The sequence below is a fragment of the Pteropus medius genome, unplaced genomic scaffold, assembly GCF_902729225.1.
Source record: "Pteropus medius unplaced genomic scaffold, Ma_sr-lr_union100, whole genome shotgun sequence".
NCBI classification, from domain to species: domain Eukaryota; kingdom Metazoa; phylum Chordata; class Mammalia; order Chiroptera; family Pteropodidae; genus Pteropus; species Pteropus medius.
In genome coordinates, this window is record NW_024355990.1 from 114,268 (window position 1) to 136,130 (window position 21,863).

General features: G+C 56.6%; 1 protein-coding gene across 11 annotated transcripts in view; it reads left to right on the plus strand.

The window, feature by feature from the left end:
- QTGAL (queuosine-tRNA galactosyltransferase) overlaps positions 1 to 21,863 on the plus strand; it is a 47,782-nt gene that overhangs the window by 16,582 nt on the left and 9,337 nt on the right. For 6 of the 11 annotated variants that reach the window (XM_039859269.1, XM_039859266.1, XM_039859267.1 and 3 more), the window contains 4 exons: positions 3,352 to 3,417; positions 9,004 to 9,099; positions 18,184 to 18,279; positions 19,181 to 19,305. In XM_039859269.1, coding sequence (XP_039715203.1) covers positions 3,352 to 3,417; positions 9,004 to 9,099; positions 18,184 to 18,279; positions 19,181 to 19,305 — 383 coding nt within the window. Of the gene's footprint in view, positions 1 to 3,351; positions 3,418 to 9,003; positions 9,100 to 9,547; positions 11,438 to 18,183; positions 18,280 to 19,180; positions 19,306 to 21,863 lie in introns of those variants that run through there. The other 5 variants (XM_039859274.1, XM_039859271.1, XM_039859270.1 and 2 more) reach the window with 5 other exon arrangements.

Genomic DNA, 21,863 nt, shown 5'->3' on the forward strand with positions numbered 1-21,863 from the left:
GCGTTCTTGTCCCCTTCCCAATCTCAGAAGAGAGAACTGAAACCTTTCACTGTTAAACGTCTTGTTAACTGTAGGTTTTTTCCTACACGTCCTTAGTAAGATTAGGTACATTCCCTTCTAAAAGCTGGAGAAATGCTGGATGCCCCAAGACAGAGAAAGGGTGCTCGGATGGGGTGGGGATGCTTCAGAGAAGGGTCATTGCTATCTCTCCATTTTAATGGCTCACCGCCCACTGTGACCTTCATCCCTCTGTGGTCACTGGTCATTACTGCCTTCAGGACCTCTCCCTCAGCTGATGACAGCAGCACTCGTCTCTGTAGCTTGGCTAAGAGATCGTCAATGTCAGGAAGGATATTGTGTCTTCAGGGTAGCACTGGCTGGTGCTGAGTATATGATTTGCAAGTATTTTCTCCCAGTCACTTTCTTATTAAATTTATACCTGAATTTTTTGATGAATACCGTTTTGTCAAATTTGTCTTTTTATCACTTGTGCTTTTGTTATTGTATCTAAGAATTCTTTCGTTAATTCAGGGTCACCAAGATTTGCTCCTAAGTTTTTAAAAGAGTTTTTAGTTCTGGCTTTTGCATTTAGGTCTGTGACTACTTTGAATTAATTTTTTGTGTGTGGCGATGTCTGCGTCATCTTTTTCCTTATGGTGACCCACTTGTCCTAGTGTTTGTTAGACTGTCCTTTTCCCATTTAATTGCCTTGAATCAACCATGATTTCAAAGGTTATTTCTCTACTCTCCATTCTTTTTTACTGATCCATGTATTTATCTGTAGGCCACTACTGTAGCTTTTTGATAGTGAGTTTTGAAATCAGAAAGTATAAATCGCCAATCTCATGTCTTTTTGCATTACAGCCATTCCGGATCTTTTGTATTTCCACATGAATCTTAGGATCTGTTTGTTGATTTCTGCAAAAAGAAAGTGGAGATTTCGATTGGATCATATCAAATCTATAGGTCAGTTTGGGGAGAATTGCTCGTAATGTTGAGTTTTCTGACCCATGAATATGGAACGACCCCTCCCCTGCCCTCCCTGGAAGCCTCACCATCCTGGGACCTTTTGACCCTTGAAGCTGAGGCTGCCGGCTTCCCACTGTGTATCTCGTACAGCTCTTACCGTGAAGAGGTAACCCTGAGCTAGAAAACCTTGTGGGTCCAACAGCCCCCGACTCCTCACATCTCGAGTGGACTCTGGCTCCGATTTCCATTTCGTGCAGCCTCAGAGGGTGGTCAGAACCACAGCTCAGAGTTTCAGCTCGCTCTTGTGGATCAGTGAGGGCCATGGGGTGGAAAGGTGTGTTTCCTCTTGGTTCTCATCTTTCCGTAGATTTAGGCCCAGCAGTTCTCTACTATTCTGTTAACTCTTGCTTTTAAGACTTTTAAAATATTTTATACAGCTCCCTTAGTTGAACAGAGCAGAATTGCTTTGTTTGCCGTTAGCTAGTCTATCATTCCTGCAAGTGGAATGCGGAAGCATTTTCGCCATGGTTTGGACCCTGCTCTAGCTTGTACAAGCTAAGTAGAAAATCATGGGCAGGGAACTTCTCTCGAGCTTACTTACAGAACTTTGATGACGACCAAAAGCAGAGTGTATGTTGAGTGTCTTGTAAGTGGTAGCATGAACTGAAAGATCAGTCTTGAGCAGCTGCTGCATGTGTTCTACAGGTATTTCTGAGGGCCAGCCAAGTACAGGAAGTGGGCTGGTCTGGGTTCTGGAAAATCATGCGATGCCCCTTCCCAGTGGATGTCTGGGTGCCGTGGATGAAGTATGGGGCTAGAGGTCAGAGGTGTGCTTCTTCGAGCACTCGCCTGGGCTGGGAGTAAGTGGGCTTGCTGTGCTGCTGCCGCTGAGCCTTCACAGGGTCCCGGAGGCAGTCACACTGTGGCGGCAAACTAGCTCCCACCCTGACCTGTGGCTTCCGCAGCCTCCTCAGCTTTCTTCTGGAAATACCCCTATGGCCGTGAGTTGGCTCTTACCCCTTCCCACACGTAGCCGACACAGGAGTTAAAGGCTGGTTTAGGTGACCCTAGGAAATTTGTAGAATTCTGCACAAGGCAGCCAGACACAGGAGCCACACAGCAAGAATTTGATCAACAGCCCCTCCCTTTCAGGAGAGCGTCCCCCCCCCCCCGCCTCCATTGTCTCTGTCCCGCTGTCTTGATGTACCCTTGTAGAAGTGAAATAGGCTGACCCGTGGTCTAACTTCTTTCTGTCCTCCTCACACCCCGCCCCTCTCCATCCTTGCTTTCCTTTTTAAGGTTCTCAGCCCTGGCTGGCCATGCACATGCCTGTGAGTGCGCTCCTGGTGGGGGCCAGGCAGCCCGAGTTCATGGTCACCTCTTCCCCTCCTGTTCTGAGTTTCTTCCACCCTGGGCTCCTTCTGTTCCGACTTCACCCCTGCCCTCCCCCTGTCCTCCTCCTCCCTCCACTCCCCCCCCTCCCCTGCCTCCTCACGTTAGGTGCCGGCTTGGGGCTTCCGCTCTCAGGTTGTTTGATCAGCACAATGCTCATAAGGCCATTTTGCAGAAATAGGAGATACAGATGAAGGTCTTTCATTTCATCTTAACTCAGTTTAAAGATCAATACCTCCCAACAACATTATTTTTAGTTCTTTTGTTGTGTACATTTAAACCTTTAAATAAAACATTGAAACTTTTTTGATGGTTCTGTCAACTTGAAGCACTATTTTTATTGAGAGATAGAATATATATCTGTAGAAAAATACACGAAACAGCTTAATTAGGAGGCAGATACCTTTAAAGTACACGCTGCTCCCTTCCCCTTGCAAAACCACCACGATTCCGACTTTTGGGATTATAATTTTCATGCTTTTCTTTATTGTTTGCATTATGTGTGTGTTTCTTAGATAACACGGTCAATTCTGCTTGATTTTGCATCTCTTACTCAGCAGTATGTCTGTGAAATTTATATTGTCTGTAGCTGTGATTTAGTCCCACTGCCGAATGGTACTTGATTGTGGCAACGTCCACAAGTTGTTTGTCCACTCCGTCTGTGGACAGTGGGTTGTTCCCAGGTCTGTGCTGCTGTGAAGTCTGTGGCGTCTTCTTTTACTGCCCAACGAGTGGAGCCGCTGGGTTTTGGGCTCAGTCTCTTCACACTGGACGCGCCAGGCTGTCCCCAGAGCAAGCAAGCGTCGGGGAGTTCTTGCTGCGCTGTCAGCATTTCCTACCCCCAGGCTGTGCCTGGGTCATCACCGACTGTCAGGGTCTGGTGCCCGGGGTAGCGTCCGAGGTGCCTGCCCTGGTCTGTTGGGTTATCTGCCTCTGCCGGCCTCGTCCGTCAGTTGCTCACGTGAGCTAAGCATGTGCTGTTCCCTGCAGGACGACGTGATGATGCCGCAGAGGGTGAGGCTGCAGTACGAGGCTGCTGTTCGGCACCCAACAAGTGTAAGTGCTGATGCCGGGTCCACATCGTTGCCGCCCTTGATGAAGTGACCGCCACAGAGCCTTCTTCAGGGCAGTGCTGCCACAAACTGTCATCAGAGGATGACTGGCAGGCGTGTCTCTAAACACACAAGGGTTTTCCTTGGAGGAAGATGTGCCTCTCATTTGGGGCAGCACCTGTTACTTTTGAATGGGTACAAAGGGTTTTGGTCTTATTCCATTTTGTTTTAAGAAGCATTCTAGAAGCTGTGCCCCTTGGACATGAAAACACAGGTTGAAAGCTGTGGTGTCAGCAGTTCAAAATCATCATTCCTACTGCCTAGATCGGCGGCGCCCAACCTTTTTGCCACCAGGGACCAGTTCGCGAGCCGACCAGCCGCTCACCTCCTGCTGTGCGGCCCGGCAGGGGCGGGAGGTGGGGGGGGCCCTGACCTAGGTGACCTCAGACCACGAGCCTCCCTTTCTGACGCTTCCGGGGGTGCCCAGAGGCAGGCCTGTCCTCCGGACGGCCTCCCCGCACGCTGGGCACGGGCGCTCTGTCTGCACAGCTCCCTTCCCCTGCCCCTCCACCAGCCTCTGGTCTCTCCCAGTGGAAGCGGCACCGACACCCGGGGTCGGCACACTCTCACCTGACGGCCGAGGGGACTGCATGCCAGCCGCAGTGGTGCAGAGCTGTGGCAGGTCACAGAAGGCCGTCCGTGGCCGCCGGTGCCCACTGTTCTGGCCTCATGGCCTGCACTGCCCTGGGGTCAGGCTCCCACGGCTCCCTGTGCTGTGTGGCCGGGCCGGCAGCCATCCGCATCCTCACTCCGTACGGCCATTTCTGTCCTGAGGGCGCACAGCGTGCCCGCGCCCTGCTCTCCGGGCGCCCTAAGGTGCTGTCCACTAGGGCTGCCTGCTGGCCTGGGAGTCACGGGAGCAGGGCCCCGTCTCAGTCGTTTGTGTCTCAGGTGAATACTGTAACTAGCTGGTGCTCGACGTTCGTCGCGTGTGCAGGCAGTGGTGTTCGGGTGCAGTAGGGTGACGAGATGGAGGAGGCGGGAGCAGGGGAGAATCAGCCATCACGCCGGGCGCTGCCTCGCGGGGCCAAGTGGCAGGCGTCGCAGCTGTCGTGGGCTTGGCTTCGGGGCCACGGACTGGACCTTGGCCATCAGCCGTCACCAGGTCCCCCGTGGGGGTCCCCAAACCGTCCTCCCGAGATACCGGGATTTCTTTCTCAGTGACACGACAGGAGGGTTGAGATACAAGAACAGTTTTCCTTGGCGTGGTCCCGTTGTTGGGAAGCGCGGTGGAGGGCGGGCTCCTGGGCCGGGGGCCTCCCATCCCTGACGGACGGACGGTGTGACGACATCGCGTTGCGTGCAGTCGGGAGCGGCTAGTTCTGGCCAATCTCAGATGGCGCTGACGGCCACCCTGGCTGCCTGGCCAGCGGTCTGAGCCTTCGCCTGCTCCTGCTGCCCGTAGTCCTGTGGAAGGAGCGCCACATGCCCAGTCCCCTTCGCACAGGTGAGCGGGTCGTCCCGGGTGACGTGCCGCCTCCTCAGTGGCTCGCACACGCCATCTCCGAGCATTTAAAATCCGTTCCACGGCGAAACGTCCGCAGAATTCTGTTACTGGTGGCTGCGCTTTGGAGCAGAGGCACTTTCAGATGTTTTCAGGCTTTTCACTCCCTTACTGAAGAAGGGGACACGGTTCTCTCGCCCACAGGGTGCTCCGAGCAGCCGTCCAGGCACGGGCTCCAGCGGGCGTGGTATCTGGGTGCGGGGAGGGATTTGGGAAGAATGCAGACTGTGCCGGTTGTCGTGGCCTTCGTTAAACCTACGTCGGCTTGCGTTTTTATGGTTTCATCAAGTTCTAAGCTAGAACTTTTCTCGCTGACCTCTCATTAAACTCACCTGCTGGTCAGCAGAAGCCGCACCCTCCCTCCGTGCCTGCGCAAACCCCGCCTCCCACAGGGTGTCAGCGGAGACCCAGGTGTCCTCTGCCTGCTCCTCCCAGAACAAAGCAGCTCTCTGGGGTGCTTACTGTGGGCCTGGGTTTTTCCCTACATCGTGACCTACAAAAATATTAATTTGCAGTTGCTGGTTGGTTGTTATGTCAATTATGTTGTCCAGTTAGTTCGGAAAGAATGGAATGAATGCTGTTTTTTAAGGCATTTACAAGGAAAGCATTTAATTATGTAGGAAAGGCCCCTGGCCGCAGCTCCATAAATGGCGTGGGTGTGTACTCCGTGCAGGACTTCTGGGCGTCGTTAGGCAGCTCCCACGGTGGCGGCTGTCCACCCACTTACTTACTGAGTATTTCTGAGCGGGGTCAGCTGTGGGACAGGAGCTGGGGGGGACTGTGGTCCGTCCCTCCCCGGGTCACCTGCACAGGGCACCCAGGCGTAAAGCCCGGGGCAGGTCAGTCAGGATGGGGGCAGTGAGGGGGCGTGCCCCCAGGAGAGGCATCCTGGAGCTTTTCCAGCGCGTTGATGGTCCGTCCCTCCCCCTTGGCCTCAGGGTGACCACAGGACTTCTCTAGTCCCTGACATCAGTCCCTAGGGAGCTCGCATCAGCAGTGAGCTCTAAACATCTTGCCTGGTAGCCCTGACTTGAGGGAATGCTGGTGGGGTGGCAGGAGTCCCAGAAGGCGGGATGTGCCACCATGGGCTTTGGGCGAGGCCGGGACACACCCAGTGGCTCATTCAGCCTGTTACTTGAGCGCCGCCTATGTGCAGGGTACGGTGACCACAGCGGGCGGCGCCCCCGGGCATCCGGAGTCTCTGCACTGTGACATACTTAGTGTGCGTCCCGGGGGCCGTCATAGGAGAGGGCACAGAGGCTGCCTGGTGGGCTTCACCAGCTGCCGTGGAAACAGAAGAGCTTGGCTTGCACTCAGGGGGCCTCTTAGGGAAGGGAGGGTCCTGTGGTTGGCCTCTGTTTGCCCTGTGCCCAGGCCAGCGTCCCTTTAAGGAAGTGTTAAGGCAAACGAAAGACCACCATCTCCTCTCCATCGCCAGCCTCAGAAGCTCCGGTTTCACATGATCCCCGCCTAATCCTCTTTCGTGATGCGAGACCCTATCAGCGTGATTCTCGCTTTCATCAGGAGCGGGAGCCTGTGGGAAGGGGTTTGTGGGAGCCCAGGCCCTCCCCGGTGGGAACAGCGTTAAGTCGGCTCACATCCCAGAAGGAGCCCGACTGCCGACTCTCACGGTCTGGCCGGAGACCACGCTCTCAGAGGGCTGGCACACACTTGGCCCGTCTGTCACCCCTAAGCAGCTGTTCATGCCGCCGCGGTTGTGGGGCTTGGGGCCTTTGGGGTTTGTGTATGGAGCTTAAGCCCCTTTATCTTCATGTTTGGGAATACCTTTGGAGCCGAGGGTTCCTACTCCACAACTTTTGATCAACATTTCCAGTTTTTTCCCTCAAAATCTTTTCTGTTCAGCAATCAAATGCAAGACAGTTTCGACAAGATCAGAAAATAGATGTAATAGACAGTGAAAAAAATATATCCTTTCAGTTGAGGTGTGGGGTGACCTTACTCTGGGCAGGATGATAATTCAGGAGCTGTTCTGACTCACAGTATGTGCTTTTAGGAGCGATCTATAAAAGGTTCACAAAGAGAATTCAGCAATATGTAAAAAGAATGCCTGCAGCCAGGTGTGCTTTATCTAAATTAGGAAATGGACAAAAGATATGAAAAGGCATCTCACTGCCGAGGACGGACACACGGCACACAGCCCGTGGGGAGAGGTCTGACATCATGAGCCATCGGGGAAATGCAGATTAAACCATGATGAGATCGGTACACTCCCATCAGAAAGGCTAAAGTCGACACGTGACAGCCCGGGTGCTGGAGAGGGGCGGGGAGGCTGGGTCCCCAACACACCGCCACGCCGTAGTGGGAAGCAGACAGTGCGGCCGCTCGGAAAACCAGTGTGACAGCTTCCTAACAAAACTGCACCTGCCATGTGACCCAGCCGTCCCACCTCTGGGCGTTTGTCCCACAGAAATGAAGACTATGCTCGCGCAGAAGCCTGCATGTGACCGTCTGCACTTGACAGTGGTGAGACTGAAGTTAGTGGTGCTTCATAGCGAGCAGTGACTTCCGGCTGCCGTGCAGACTCCTGAAGCAGGCAAAACAAACGGGTTTGTCTGCACAATGGAATAGTTTTCAGCCAAAAAAGGAACAAACTCGTTAAACACGATAGCCTGGACAAACCTCCAGAGAACTGTGGAGTGAGGAAAAAGGCCAGTCCCAAAAGGCTCCGCGCTGTGTGATTCTGTTTATACAGCATTCTCGAAGACAGAATCACAGCATTGGGATACAGGTCAGCGGCTGCCAGTCAAGGAGGGGTGGGCGTGGCTGTAGGGGCCCCGAGGGTCCTTGTGTCCCTGGGCTCAGTGGTGGGGCTGCTGTGGTTTTTCAGGATAACACCATCAGAGAAACCACGTGAAGGTACACGGGGGTCTCTGTTGAGTTCTTACTTCTACATGTGACTCCACCGTTTCCTCAAAAAAAAAGAAGTATAATTCAAAAACCCAGCAACAAAAAAGGCATGGCCGTGCCAGAGCTCTTAGCATGGCTGCACAGAGCGGGTCACCGCCACGTGCGGGGCTGTGCGGGCCGGCGGTGTGGCCGCCGGGGCGTCCTAACCAGGAGACCTCTTGGGGCTGGAGGTCTTAGCGCTCTGGCTTGCCTCACTGATGGAGACAGCACAGTCACGGAGGGGGTGTTGGCATCACCCCACGGCCAGCTGGCCTGTGAGAACCTACAGGGCCCCCTGCAAGGGGCAGACACCCCCCAGCTGCCCGTCTCCAGCCAGAAAGGGGAGAAAGGCGAGTTCTCTGCCTTGGCAGCCGGAGGCTGCAGGTGTCAAGCATCAGGAACCCCGATAGCTGCCACAGGGACCAGCCCCTTCTACACCTGCCTCTGACTGCCCAAAGGACTGAACATTTACCTCTGAGCGTTAGAGGCATCTGGACGGACTACAGCAGATGCTTCAGCAGGAACGCAGTGACCTCCCTCGGCACGGCAGTGCCGTTGGAGGGCAGGACGGGGCCAGTGGTGTGGAGGGAACTGGTGGATGGCCAGGAGGAGGCAGGGCTGGCTAAGCGGGTCCTCCTGGGAGGGGGGCGCCTGTGTGGTGGCCCCGTGCGCGCCGGACAGGGAGGCAGCCCTGGGGAGCGAGCTCTTAGCATTGCGGCTCTGCTTTACTAGAGGGCACTGCTTTTGGGAGGCGAGATCTGGCACTGTCCAGACTTGCTGCCCAGAGGCGCCGCGGGGACCTGCTGTGCACTCTGAGTTAGGGCTCAGGAAGGGCGTTTCTGGAGGTAGCTGGGTTTGATGTTGGTCCTTTTCATTTGAATGTATTGAAGGGGGAAGTGTTATCTGTGGCCAGTCTTCAGCCCAGCCAAGGGCAGGTCAGCTGTTCAGTGCTGTGACAGGCACGACTCAGGACCGTCCCAGAACGCGCCTGTCCCTCCAAGAAGTTCCCCTAACCCGATCCAGACATGCCAGCGTACGCCAGGTGAGAGGCACACAGGCAGGTGTGTGCGTGTGTGAACTCACACCGCCTGCTAATTTCTGTGTGTCACTCTTTTGCAGATTATAGGCTGCCAGGTGAGGAGAGAGCCCCCCAGCTCCACGGGACGGTACACGCGTTGGATCAACCAGCTGGCGGCTGACCAGCTGCTCACCCAGGTGCTTCCCCGCCGCCGGCATCAGGAATTGGTTCATTCTTTAGCCTCTGGGTTTGTCCACCTCCTGGGTGCCAGGTGCTCACTGGAGAGGGGACAGCATTTCAGAGGAACCTGTCTGGGAGGGGGACGGAGCCAGAGGGCTCGAGATGGGAGCGGGAGGGCCGAGCTCTATTGGGAGGGGCCATCCCCAAGGCCGGCCACCTGGAGGCTGCTGGTCTGGGGGTCAGAAATATACTGTCTGTGTCGAGCTGGCCCTGAGCTGGAGGGGGTGTGGGCGGGCCTCAGACAGGACTACTGGTGAGGGGTGCGGTGGCCTGGGGCAGATGGGGAGAGGTACTCTCGGTGTCCACTGTGGGGGTCCCAAAGCCCTGGGACATTGAGTGGGTCCTGTCCTGAGATCAGTAACGGGGACAACACCCAAACAAGCATTCTCTATTCATCTACTGCAGTGTATTAGCAGCCACATGATGCTGCATGACAGATCACCCCAAAACAGACACCTGGCACGGTGGGCCCTGCCCCTCACCCGGCCCTGGCTGCCCTGCAGATGGCAGACACCAGACTCTGCGTCCAGGGCCAGCTGCTCCCAGAAGCTCCCCACAGCCGGACTGTGGCAGTGTGCCCTGCAGGGCAGGGCTCAGGGCGGGGTGGAGGGGCAAGGGGAGCAGCCACCCCACACCCACCAGGACATGGATCAGAGGACTGGGAAGGCACCTCTGCCCTCACAAGGTGTCCGCATTGCAGATTCCCATGACCCTGCTGTGCAAGGGAGCACTGTTTTCTCAACTCTGAATTTTGAAAACAAATCTTGCAGAATGGAATGATTTGGTGATACTTAGCTTCTGAAGTTAGAGCTGCTTACGGCTCAGACTTTCCATCCATTGGACTCTTGTGATGAGGATGTCTGCCCGTGGACAGGCCTGGGACACGCTCCGTGCCTTGGGTGATCCGAGCTGTTCACCGCTTCCAGTCAGCCCTGTGTGTGCCGGAGCGGTGGCCACCGGTTCCCTCCCATCACCAAACCCGCATCTCTCGCGTTTCAGCTGTGCCACAACGTGTGTGCGTTTGCCGGCTCTCTGACACCGTCGCCCTGTGAGGGTCTGGTGGCTTCATTGCTGGAGAGCAGCGCGTCCGTGCTCACGGAGGGGCGTGCAGGGCATCTCAGGGTGTCGGCCACCTGGGGGCCTCTCCAGGCTGTGACGGTGCCGGAAGGGCGGGCCACGGCTCTCAACGCCAGACTAGCGTGACGGCCTCGGGAGCAGTGCTGCGGGCCTGGCTGCACCTCTGCAGCTTGCCTTTCATCTTTCGGTCGGCGCGTGATGTCAGCAGTACAGTTTGCAGGCCCCGTCACCCACGGAGCTGCCTCTCTGGGCCTTCCCCGTGGGGAGCGCCGGCCGCGGGCTCCTGACTCCGGGCCGTGCCGCTTCCTTACAGAGCGCTGGTCTCACTACGCGCTTCTGAACAGAATCACAGCCGACTCCGTGGAGAGCTGGCAGGAGCGTTCGTGTTCTCTCTGTGGGTGAAACTCACCGTCGGCACAGTGTGTTCACGGTGCAGCTCAAGACTCTGCCAAACTGTTCCCAGCGCGGCCTGCCATTGCCCCCCGCAGTGACAGCGACACACTGTTGCGGGGTTTTGCTGGGTGCCATTCTGGCCATGTGGCACCTCACCCGAACGTCCCCGACGACCATTGGTGCCGAACACCTTTCCCTGTGCTTGCTCAACGGCTGCGTGTCTTTGGAGAGGCGTCTCTGCAGACTTTTGCCTTTTCCCACTGGGTTGTCAGTTTCCTTGCTGTGGAGTTTGAGGCTTCCCTTTCAGACAGAAGTCCCTGGCAGGATATGTGATTTGCAATTTGCAGGTATTTCCTTGTAATCTGTGGCTTTCCTTTTCACCCACTAGACAATCTTTCGCAGAGCAGAGATTTTTAATTTTGACAAAGTTCAGCTGATAGGTTTTGAAAACAGCCGTGCTTTGGGCGTCAGCGTCTGAAAACGCCTCACCTCGCCAGGTCACCAAGGGTTCTCCCAGCAGCCTCATAGCTGTGCACTTTACGTTTAGAGCCGTGACTCGTCTTACGTTGATTTTTAGGTCAAGATTCTTTTTTTCCCCTTTTTTTCTTTTCTTTCTTTCTTTTTTTTTTTTTCCACAAATGTCCTCACACTTTTTTGTTGAGAATACTACCTTCCCTCCACAGATCCAGAGACTTGCTTTTGGACCTTTGTCAGAAGTGGGCGGGCCACGCTTGTGGGGCCTGCTCCTGGACGCAGTTCTGTCCCGTTGGTCTGCGTGTCTGTCATTCCGTCACACTGCTCTGTCATGGTTGCTGTAGCTGCAGAGTAAGTTTAAGATCAGGCAGCATGATTTCTCCACTTTCATTCTTTCATAGAATGATTTTCAGTTTTTCTGGTTCCTTTGCTTTTTCCTGTATATTTTGCACAATACTAAGCAATTCTGCCGCCCTGAGTGGACACAGACAGGTGTTCGACCGTCTAACTCGGTTCCGACACTGCCAGCCTGGGGTTCACATCAGACTCCACAGGTTAGCGGCTCAGTCCCACAAGGCTGTCCCACCCCCATCAGCTGCCAGCCACAAGTCCAGGCTGTCACCCATGCTTCTGACCAGCTGGCTATAAATCGAAGGTTCCCTCGACCCCTTCCTAGGGTTCGATTATTTGCCAGAGCGGCTCACAGAACTCAGTGAGGCATCGCTCACCTGCTGCCAGCTCATCGTAAAGGACGTGGTAAAGGACACAAATGAACAGCCACATGAAGAGGTTACAGGGTGAGGTCCGGACGGGTCCTGAGTTCAGGGGCTTCTGTCCCAGTGGAGTTGGGCTGGCCACCCTCCCAGCAGTGGATGTGGCTCTCATCCCAGAAGCTCGTCAGGTCTCGGTGTGCAAGAGGGCAGCAGCTGGGGCTGAAAGCTCCAGATTCTAATCACTTGGTCGGGTGACCAGCCCCATCCGAGTCCCCTATTGGCACAAACTCGGTGTGCTCAGTAGTGGCTCAGGAACGGCAGAAGACACTGCTGTCACTCAGGAAATTCTGACGGTCCCAGGAGCTCTGTGCCGGGAATCGGGATGAAGGCCAGATGTTTCTTATCATCCCACTCCCTTCTGTCCACACATGGGATCAGCTTGTCTGTCCGCAGAGTCCAGCTGGAGTTTGGAAGGACGTGCGTTTCCCCACAGGGCCAGTTTGGGGAGGACCGGCACCTTCGCCATGTTGAGCTGTTCCGCCACGGATGTGGTTTGTCTGGCTGTCCAAATCTTCTTTGCCTTTTTTTTATTAGCATTTGTAGTTTTCAGCATTTTTTGGAGCAATCATAAATGCTATTGTGTTTCCGATTTTGGTTTCTGGTCGTTCATTGCTAACATATAGAAAGAAATACAGGTTCTGTATCTCATCCTAGTCAAGTTTGGGTAGTTAGTGATTTTCAAGGAGTTGATCCATTTCATCCAAATTGTCAAGTTTATGTGCTTAGAGTTATTTGCTGGTATTCTCTGTGGTCCTTTCATTGTCTGTGTCTGTGTCTGTAGTAATATTCCTTCTTTCATTTTTGATATTAGTAATTTGGATTCTCTTCCTTTTTAAAATCAGTCTTGCTAGAGGTTTATCAATATTATTGACCTTTGTAAGGAAGCAGCTTTTGGTTTGTTTAATTTTCTCTATGTTTCTGTTTTCAATTATACTCATTTCTGCTCTTTATTACTTCTTTCTTTTGCTTGCTCTGGGTTTGTTTTGGGCTCTTTTTTTGCTAGTTTCTAAAGGTGGGAGCTTAGGTTTTGTTTTGAGGTCTCATGTTTAAGCTAAGCATGTAGCGCTGCGAACTTCCCTTTGCAGTCGAGCCGCGTCTCACGATTTTGCGTACGTTCGTTCTCATTCGCTTCAACGTGTGGTCATTTCCAAGATTTCCTCCTTGACCACGGACTGCGTAGAAGTGTGTGGGGGTCGCTGGTGCTGTGCGAGGCCCGCGTGGGAGATGGGCTGGGCACCATGCACATGTCAGCTGCCCAACCACTGTGACTTTGGGGATGCCAGCAGGCTTCATCTTCATTCTGCTGTCTGACGTGCACAGGCCTCTCCCCTCTGCAGCTGTCGGGGGCTCTGGCTGAGAAGGGGTGTGGGAAGCCCAGTTCCCAGCCCTCTCTGGCTCACACAGCGCAGCCAGTATAAGGAGAGGCCTTTTTGAGTAGAGAGAAGTAAAGACATGAGCGTAATCCAGCAAGTTTCCCGGAACCCAGGCTGTGGGCGCCAGGCTGTGAGGGCCTCCGGGGTCCAGCACGGGGGAGAGGGCCCTCGCCCAGGGTCGAGCCTGGGGGACAGGCGTGCAGGCAGGAACGTGTGGTCTCGGCTTTCTCAGCAGCACAGACAAGTCCAGGAGCTCCCAGGACACGGGCTTCCACATCCTCACAGACACAGTCTTCATGTTGAGCTGTGCGCCTGACCAAAGTACCCGCTCTGTGACAATCCAAGGACTTTGCCGTGTAGGGCTCAAAACAGCTCTCTCCCACAAAACTTCTCAGGAGTTTCCTGGAAGACACTCCATAAAGTCAGGGAACCAGTTATGAAGGAGGAAGACATGGGGTCCAGGGGACAGGCTGGGTGCCCGGGAGGGCCAGGCACGGCGTGTCCACAGGAAGGAGTGAGCGTTTTACGTACAAGGAGCACACGTCTTTTTTAAATCATGGAAATGCCCAATTAGGGAGAAAGGAAAGCAGCCACAGGTTTCCATATAACAAGAGGGTGTGACAGAGGGGATTCCATTCCGAGTGACCCATCCGGGACGGGTGCAGCTCTGTCCTGGCGTCCTGGCCACAGGGCACCTCCAATTTGGACTGCTCGCCAGGCATCTAGGGACCCCTGCCCTGGGAGGCCCCCGCCATCTCCCATTTACCTACATAGCTCCCCTTGGGCCTCCCATTCAGCACTGGGGGAGGCGAGGGGGCCACTGGGCAGGGACACCGCTCCCTGGGGCCAGCGTGCGCTCTGCCGGCCGCGGGCAGCTCTACCCTGGTGACTCCCGGCCCGCACTGAGCCAGGCCGGGCCACCCTGCTGTGCTTCCTGCAGGGGCTCTGCGCGTGATTTTTCACCTCGTCAGCACGGGTCGCCCGATCCAGAATTGGCTGACGAGAGTGCCAGCTGTGGTGATTGGCCTGGGGATGCCACATGCTCCTTCTCCGTTGACAAGGGCCAGGAGAAGCACGAGAGGGCAGCTCGCCTTGCCCCCAGGGTCAGATGCAGCAGTGCTGGTTGAAGGGAGCAGAGGCGGGCTGGCCCTGAGGTCCCGGGCTCAGGCCACACTGCAGATGGACAGTGGACCCGGTAAGAAAGCACTGGAGGCTTGACCCTGACCGGGCCCGCCCCGTCTCACTGAAGTACGCGCTGTGGGCCAGCTGCGTGGCCTTCCGTCAGCTGTGTGACGGCCGTAGCGCTCAGTTTCATTTTCCATGAAATGCAAGGGTTCAGCCACAACACCCAGACCCTTCAGTGTGTGTGACGTTCACCTGAAGATATACAGCCAAGCTAAGCGAAGGCGACTTCTGGCTGGTTTAGAAGACGGTGTGTGGCCGACTCTGATCACGGCGGCTCTCTTGCCTTCGGGAGCTGGGCCTCTGACATGCAGGTGGCAGCCCCCCGTGCTGCGAGCGACCCCCCTCCAGCAGCAGCGGCTGCAGCAAGACATTGGTGCTGCCTGGCATGTGTGTAAGGTGAGGTCGCACGTCTGCGTGTGTTCTGCTGTGTGTGTTCTGCTGTGCCTCTCCTGAAGCGTGTCCTTCAAGCTTGACGGCCTTCGCTTCATTCTAATCAGCCAGCCTTTGTGGAATTTTAAAGTCTCACATGATTCTATACGGATTACGCTGCACTGTTTTGTTCTTTTTCTCCTTTAAGGAGAGTTTCGTAAAGCGGCACCGGCGGTGCGTGTCACGTGAACCGGCACCGTTCAGTGGGTCAGGGAAGCCGTGACGTGGCCTGTGTTTGGCAGCCGCCGAGGGGAGCGCACGTGGCGTCCGTGTCTGCACTGGATCTGGGCGCCACAGGTTCAGGGTTTCACAGCATAGTTTATGCCCATTGCCACGCGGGTGTCAGGATGTCAGGATGCTGGAAAACTTATCTGTCTGGAGATAGTCTCCCCACAAATTAGAGCTCAGAGATGAGGAGAGGTACCCACAGCGATCGGGAGGCGAGTCCCACAGACTTCGCTCTTTTTCTCTAAGAATTCACATCACTGCCTGGGGAGGTCTAGCTAATGAGTCTGTCTGGTTCATTGGATGCTTTATATTCTTTCTTTAACTTGAGGGCTTCTGTTTAAACAAGCTCAGTGTAAGTCTGTAATCCTTACTTTTTCTCATATTTAAGCACTAAAGGCATTTAAAAGTGTCCACCGCATCCACAGGGGCTCCATGCGTCCTTGGGAACTAGGGAGCTTGCTCAGTTTGTCTTTGTCGGGATGGGATTTTAATGTTTAAGAGATGCACAAAATTCCTTTTTGCCAAATACACTTTCCATTGGTGGGAAACAAGGGGAGCCCCAAACTCCCGGGTCCCCAGAACAGCATCATGGGCCGTGAGGCCTCGCCAGGGAACCCCTTCTCTTTGACAGAACCCTAAGAAACTGGGTCATCTGATTTTCCATTGGTGACACATCAGAGCTGGAAGAGGGAGTGACGGCTTGAGAGTGAAAGAGGGGACAGAAGTGGGGGAGACGGGGGAGAAAGTCCCCATGTGGGCGGCCTGTGCGGGCAGGGGGGCCCTGGAGGGCCAGCTCTGTGCCCGCCCGCCTGCCCTGTGACCTGCGGCCCTGTGCTGGGGCCTTTGTGACGCAGGGCTTCCCGTCCCCCGCCCGCAGTGGGAGCGCCCTCTGCCGGCCTGCTGCCGCGTTGTCACCTGAGCCGCAGACCCATCCCCCGCGACTGAGCGAGCGAGGCCAGCGGGAGCCTGCGGTGCCCGTGGCCTGTTTGGCTCCAGGGGTCGCAAGTATGTTGGGATTGTCTCTGCCACTCTGGACCTCGTGTGCTCCAAACCCCACGGAGGGACGGGGGCCTCTTCCGGGCCCAGCACAGGGCAGTTTTATTCGGATGGCAGCCGGAGCATCCCTCGGGTTAGACCAGGGTGGCGGATCTGCTCTGCTGTCCTGTAAAGTTCCTGGTGCTGGGCCGGGCCGTTCACGCCCACCTCGCCTGGGGCAGCCTGGCCCGCTGCAGAGAGAGCTGCCTGCCGACTCCGAGCAGCGGGGGTTGGGGTTGGCCAAGTTCTTGTGTTGGGGTGTCTGCAGTCCCTGAGGGCCTCTGGTCCCTCGCAGCCCCGGGGGCGGCGGGCACGATGGCACCTCCTCCCCCTCTTGCTCATTTTTACATTTATCCTCAAACGACGACATCTTGGAATGTTTGAGCTGTGCATCGTGCTTGTGAGGCCTCTGCCTCCCACCAGAAAGCAGGCCCGGTGGTGGGTGGGGTTCAGTCTACTTCCTACCCCCTGACGTGGCTCCCACCCTGCCAGCCAGTACCGAGTCCAGACTCACAGTGGTTCTCTTCTAAGAGTCTTGCAGTCCAGCTCTGACATCAGACCTTTGCTCCGTGTTGAGCTAATTTCTGCATCTGGTGTGAGGTGGGGTCCAGCTCCATGCAGAACCCAGTGTCCCCAGCACTGCTCCTCAGAAAGACGTGCTCCCCAGGAGGTGGCCCGGGCCCGGTGGAAACAGCCGCCAGGTGGCCCGCTGGGCTCGTCCGTCCTGGTCTGGTCTCTCCGCCAGGGCCGCACAGCTTCAATTCCCATAGCTTTGTAGTCAGCTTTGAAACTCTCTTCCTGGGGAATGTGAGTCCTCCGGCTTTCTGCTTGTTTTTCAGGATTGTTTTGGCTGTTTTGGTTCCCTTGAAATTCCATGACTTTTAGGGTGGGGGTGTGTTGTCTCGCACAGGCACCCGACCCCCACCCCAGGTCCCCGGCTCCAGGGTGCACACAAGTGGGCTCCTGGGAACATGGGGCCGGGCGCGCTATAGGTGCCCCTGCTATAGGCCTTTAAGGGAGGTCTTTAGCACGTTGGAGTCACAGAGTCACAGTGTCTCTCTATAGGGAAAAAAATGACCAAAGTGAAATGAAAGTCTTTGGGAAAATAAGAGACACAGTGCTTTACAGGAAGACAGCCACGTACAGCATCTTTCTGTCCTTGGCCTCCCACCCTCGCTGGGGGGCCAGTGGGATCTGCATGGTGAGGGAGGCGGTGCAGGCCTCTGTCCACGCAAGTGAGGGACAGCCCCAGGCCCTGGGCGCCTGTCGAGCCCGGCCACTCCCAGCGCAGAGAACGGGAAGCTCGCTGGCAACGCCGTGCACCTCAGAGGGACTCAGCCTGGGGCCACCATCTGTCCTCAGTCCTCCTTGTGGACTGTACCCCGCATCTTCAGAGGGCTGTTGTGCCATGTTGGCAGATTTCCAGAGCTCCTGCTGCCCCGGCTTGTGGGCACAGCAGGCAGCACAGCCCTCCCTCCTGCCCTGGTCCCCTGGTCCCCAGAGGCTGCGGGCAGTGGGGTAGGAGAGCTCACAGGGCCTGCTTGCTCGTGGCGACCCTCGCCACTTCCAGGGAAGGCTCTCTGGGGACTTTCTTGATGGTGTCCTTTGGTGCAAAAACTGACTTGTTGATGGAGTCCAGCTTACCTATTTTTCCTTTGGTTGCTTGCGTTTCTGGTGACTTATCTTGGAACCTGTCACCTAACGCGAGGTTGTGAAGGGTAGGTTGCCCCACTGTCTTACACTGAGCTCTTACACTTCGGTCCCCTCTGTCCTGTGCTGTCTTAGTTTTTCTTCTCACAATAAAAATCAGTGTGTTTCCTTTGATTTTCACACGAGCTTCATCATGAGTCATAGGAGGGGCCGGGGGGGCTGGACCCAGGGGACTGGACCCAGCCACTACATCCGGTCGGCCCCGCCTGCCACCTCTGCAGTGGGCTGGCCGCCGCTCATCTGGCAGTGAAGTTCCTTGCACCTACAGAGAAGGGACTCGCAGAGCAGTGTGTCACTTCGTGAATGCCGCTGTGGCATTTGTGACGAGCTGTTTTCTCAGTTCTGCGATGTCGGTCTCTTCCAGGCTTTCACCTCCCATGGCCCGACCGTGATCATGCCGACCTGGTTCTGCTCGCGAGCATGGTTTTCCCACGTGGGCTTGTTCGACGAGGGCGGACAGGTGAGTGTGGAGTCCTCGGGCTGGGAGAGGCGCCGTCATTCCCGACAGGGTTCCCGCCCTGCCCATGTGCAGACGCCGTGGCCTGGTAGGGTTCCAGGGGTTAGGGAGTCACCAGAGCTGGTGAGGAGCTGCCCAAGGGTCCCCTGGTCCCTGAGAGTGACAGCCACCACCAGGCTGTTTGCGTGCCGTGACCTTGGAGGCCGGCTGAGCCCGTTTCCTCTCAGGGACTGGGGAGCCCGGCAGTGGCCCAGAGGCCCTGGCGAGGCCGAGGCTGAGTGGCCACAGGCTCACAGGGAGCAGTCGGCACGGCTGTGGGCAGCCCTCCTGCGGCTGAACTGGGCCCTGGTTTTGCGAGCCGGCCTGACAGATGGGACCAGCTGGAGTTAGTGAGAAGCGGCCGTGGGCCTGTCAGGAAACCTGCAGCCATCAATGGGGTCTGGGGGTCCCTGGGCCGTCCCTGAGCTCCGCCCACTGCTGAGAACCAGGGCGCCCACGCCCGGCTGAGGAGCAGGGTGGCCGCAGCAGCTCAGCCCCGGCGCGCAGTGGGCGGGCCGCCCTCCCCCCCGGTCCGGCGCGGGGGCTAAGGGCTGTGTCTCACAAGACAGCAGCCAGCAGAGGCCCCATGGAGCCCGTGGCGCAGCCCCATTAGCACCCGGCGCGTGTGGGACTGGCAGCGGGCCGTGAGTGCGGGCAGCGCAGGCCGCTGCCGCTCCTCGACCTTGGGGGGCTTTGTGAGGTCACCCTTGCCCAGGGACGTTGCGTGCTGGGGCAGCTGGGTGTGGTGGTCACAGGCTGTGCCCTCGAGGATCAAGCCGGCCTAGACCCTGGCAGGACCCCGTCTCCAGGCCCTGAAGGGGCACGGCTGGTTTCCATGAGTGGACACGGTCTCTTTCGCCCGCAGGGTGTGCCCGAGGACCTGCTGTTCTTCTACGACCACCTGAGGAAGGGCGGCGGGGTCGTGCGTGTGGACCAGAGCCTGCTCCTCTACCGCTACCACCCCAGGGCGGCCACACACTCCATCCTCGAGTACGAGGCCCCTAGGGCCAGGTCCCATGGCGGGGGTGTGCGAGGGGCCGTGAGGGGCCACGAGGGGCCGGCCAGGGCCTGGCCAGGGCCACGTCCCAGTTCTGCGCGTGATTACGTGAGGTTGCACTCTCGTGAGGATTTCTTGCACTGAGCTAGCGGGACGCTGAGGTGAGCCCTGCACATTCTTCACGTGCTCCCCAGTGGGCCGGGTGCCCTCTCCCCTGACTGGGGACGGTTGCCGGGGACAGTGCTGACCCACCCCTGCTTTGGGCATCACAAGGAGGCTGGCCACTCCCTGTTCCCTCTGCCCTCACTGGGCGGCCCACATGTCCTCCAGGTCCCAAGGCCGGTGGCCTTAGCCACCGTGCCAGGTGGCGCTTGGGGCAGGACAGGTGTGGAAGGTGCAGGCAGAGTGGAACAGGAAGGGTATGTCTGTATTTCCTTAGTTTGAACTGTGTGTGGCATTTGTGCACACACGTGTGCATGTGTATGTGTGCGTGTGCATGCTACTCTTCTCACGCAGGTGCCCCTCAGGCCCTCACCGTCGTGACGCTGTTCACGTTCGGGGACGGGAGGAGCGGGGCCCTCAGGCAGGCCGCTGTCGGCTCTCTGAAGGCGAGACCTTGGCACAGGGAGCAGTGCAGTCTCCTGGACGGGCTGACTCTGCCTTCCCTGCACGCAGCCTTGTTGGAAGGTCGCGGCTTCTCGGCTGGGAGTCCCCTGTCCAGTGCCCGCTTGCACGGAGGGGGCGGTGTCACTGTCAGTGGTGTGGCGCTGATTCGTGTGTCACGGGGGGGGGGTCCAGAGGGTGGCTCCCGTACTGATGCGGAGGGTCCTCGAACTTTTGTGTACGTCTTCAGTGCAAGAGCTCAGCCTGTTTTCCAGCTTTAAGCAAAAGAGCGTGACTTCCTTGTCTCTCATTAAATCTGAATTCTGGCGCCATAGCTTTAGCGGAGCATCGTGTGAGATGCCCTCGTCACGCACCTGACAGAGTGCACGCGCAATGCGCACACACGGGGAAGAGGCCCTTTCACAGGACAGAACTGCCCTGCGTGTGTGTGTCCCGCATCACAGTTTCTAACTACACGAAGCTAAAACTGACAGGAATTAAGGGAGACATAGATAAATCCGCGGGTTCAGTCGGTTTGAACGCTCCTACCTCAGTGGCCGGTAGGAGACTGAGCAGCTCTGATACCTAACCGCGGTCATGGAGCCCCGCACTCAGCTACGGGATACGACTCTTCTCAGGCACGACACAGACGCCATTTCAGACCAAAAAACAAATCCCAACAAATTTGAAATGACTGAAATCATACAGGATATGTTTCCTGTCCATACAGAATTAGAAATCATTAAGCCATCTTTATAATCCAAAACAGCTGGAAATTAAGCAACCAAGGGAAAAAAATCACAAAGGAAATTAGAAAATTTCACTTCGATGAAAATTAAAACAGTATGTCAAAACTTGTGGAATTTAGCTAAAGCAGAGTCTATACTAAGACTGAGGCTTTAAAAGTTTGTATTTTAAAAGAAGAAACCAAGCAATTATCTAAGTTTCCACCTTTAAAAATTACTAGAATAGAAGCAAAGTAAACTCAGAATGAATAGAAGGAAAGAAATGAACAGTGGACGATGATGAAATTGAAAATGGACAATCAGCATAAAAAAAACGGCTGTGCCGAGCCGGAGCCGTCCCCAGCCTGCGACCCTTGCCTCTCAGAGCGTCACGTTGGCGGCAGCGTCCTGCTTGTGTCTTACAACTAACTGCCTTTTTGCTTGGCCCCAGCTGAGCTGTGTCTGTGTCGATGCTTGTCACCTAGTGCAGTGACGTGTCTGTTCCGCAGGCGCCACTCTGGAGGACACCGGCTCCTGCAGCAGGTCGCGGGGGGCTGCGGAGGACTGCCGAGGCGGAGCTCGGGGTGCAGGGCACGGGGCTCCGGAGAGGGACATGCCGCTGCACGTACCGCCCGGCAGAGACGGGCCGCGGCAGGTTCCCGCTTGCTGGCCCCTCGAGCCGGTGTTTCAGGACGGAGACCCTCGGGGACCGGCAGGTCAGGGGCGGCACTCATGTCCGGGCCGCTCAGACCCTCTTTCCTCGAGCCTCCCCCTCTTCACGTTTAGACCCACAGTGGGAATCTGAGCCACGGGCAGCATGACGTAGGGGTCAAAGCTGTCCCTCCCCACAGAGACCACTGACGGGACATCCTCCCTGCTCCCAGCCCGCTCCACCAGCCCTGAGGCTTCACGCCCCGTCCCGCCGGCAGCGCTGACCTGTCTGGCGGGGGCCGCCTCATCCCTGTAGACGTCCACAGGAGCCTGGCTCTTCGATGGGAGTTTCACGTAGTCTGCGTCAGGTGACTGGTCTGAGTCATGGGCGCGGCCATGCCCACCGGAACAATCTACAGAGCTGGCACGGTGCACGGGTGCCATCCGCTCTGTCCTTCGGCAGAGGACGTGCGTTCCAGGACGTCCCGTGTCTGCCTGGCCCAGGCACCCTGCTCCAGGGCAGACCCCACACGGTGCCGCCCGACACGGTGTCCCACTGCCCCTGCCCCTCA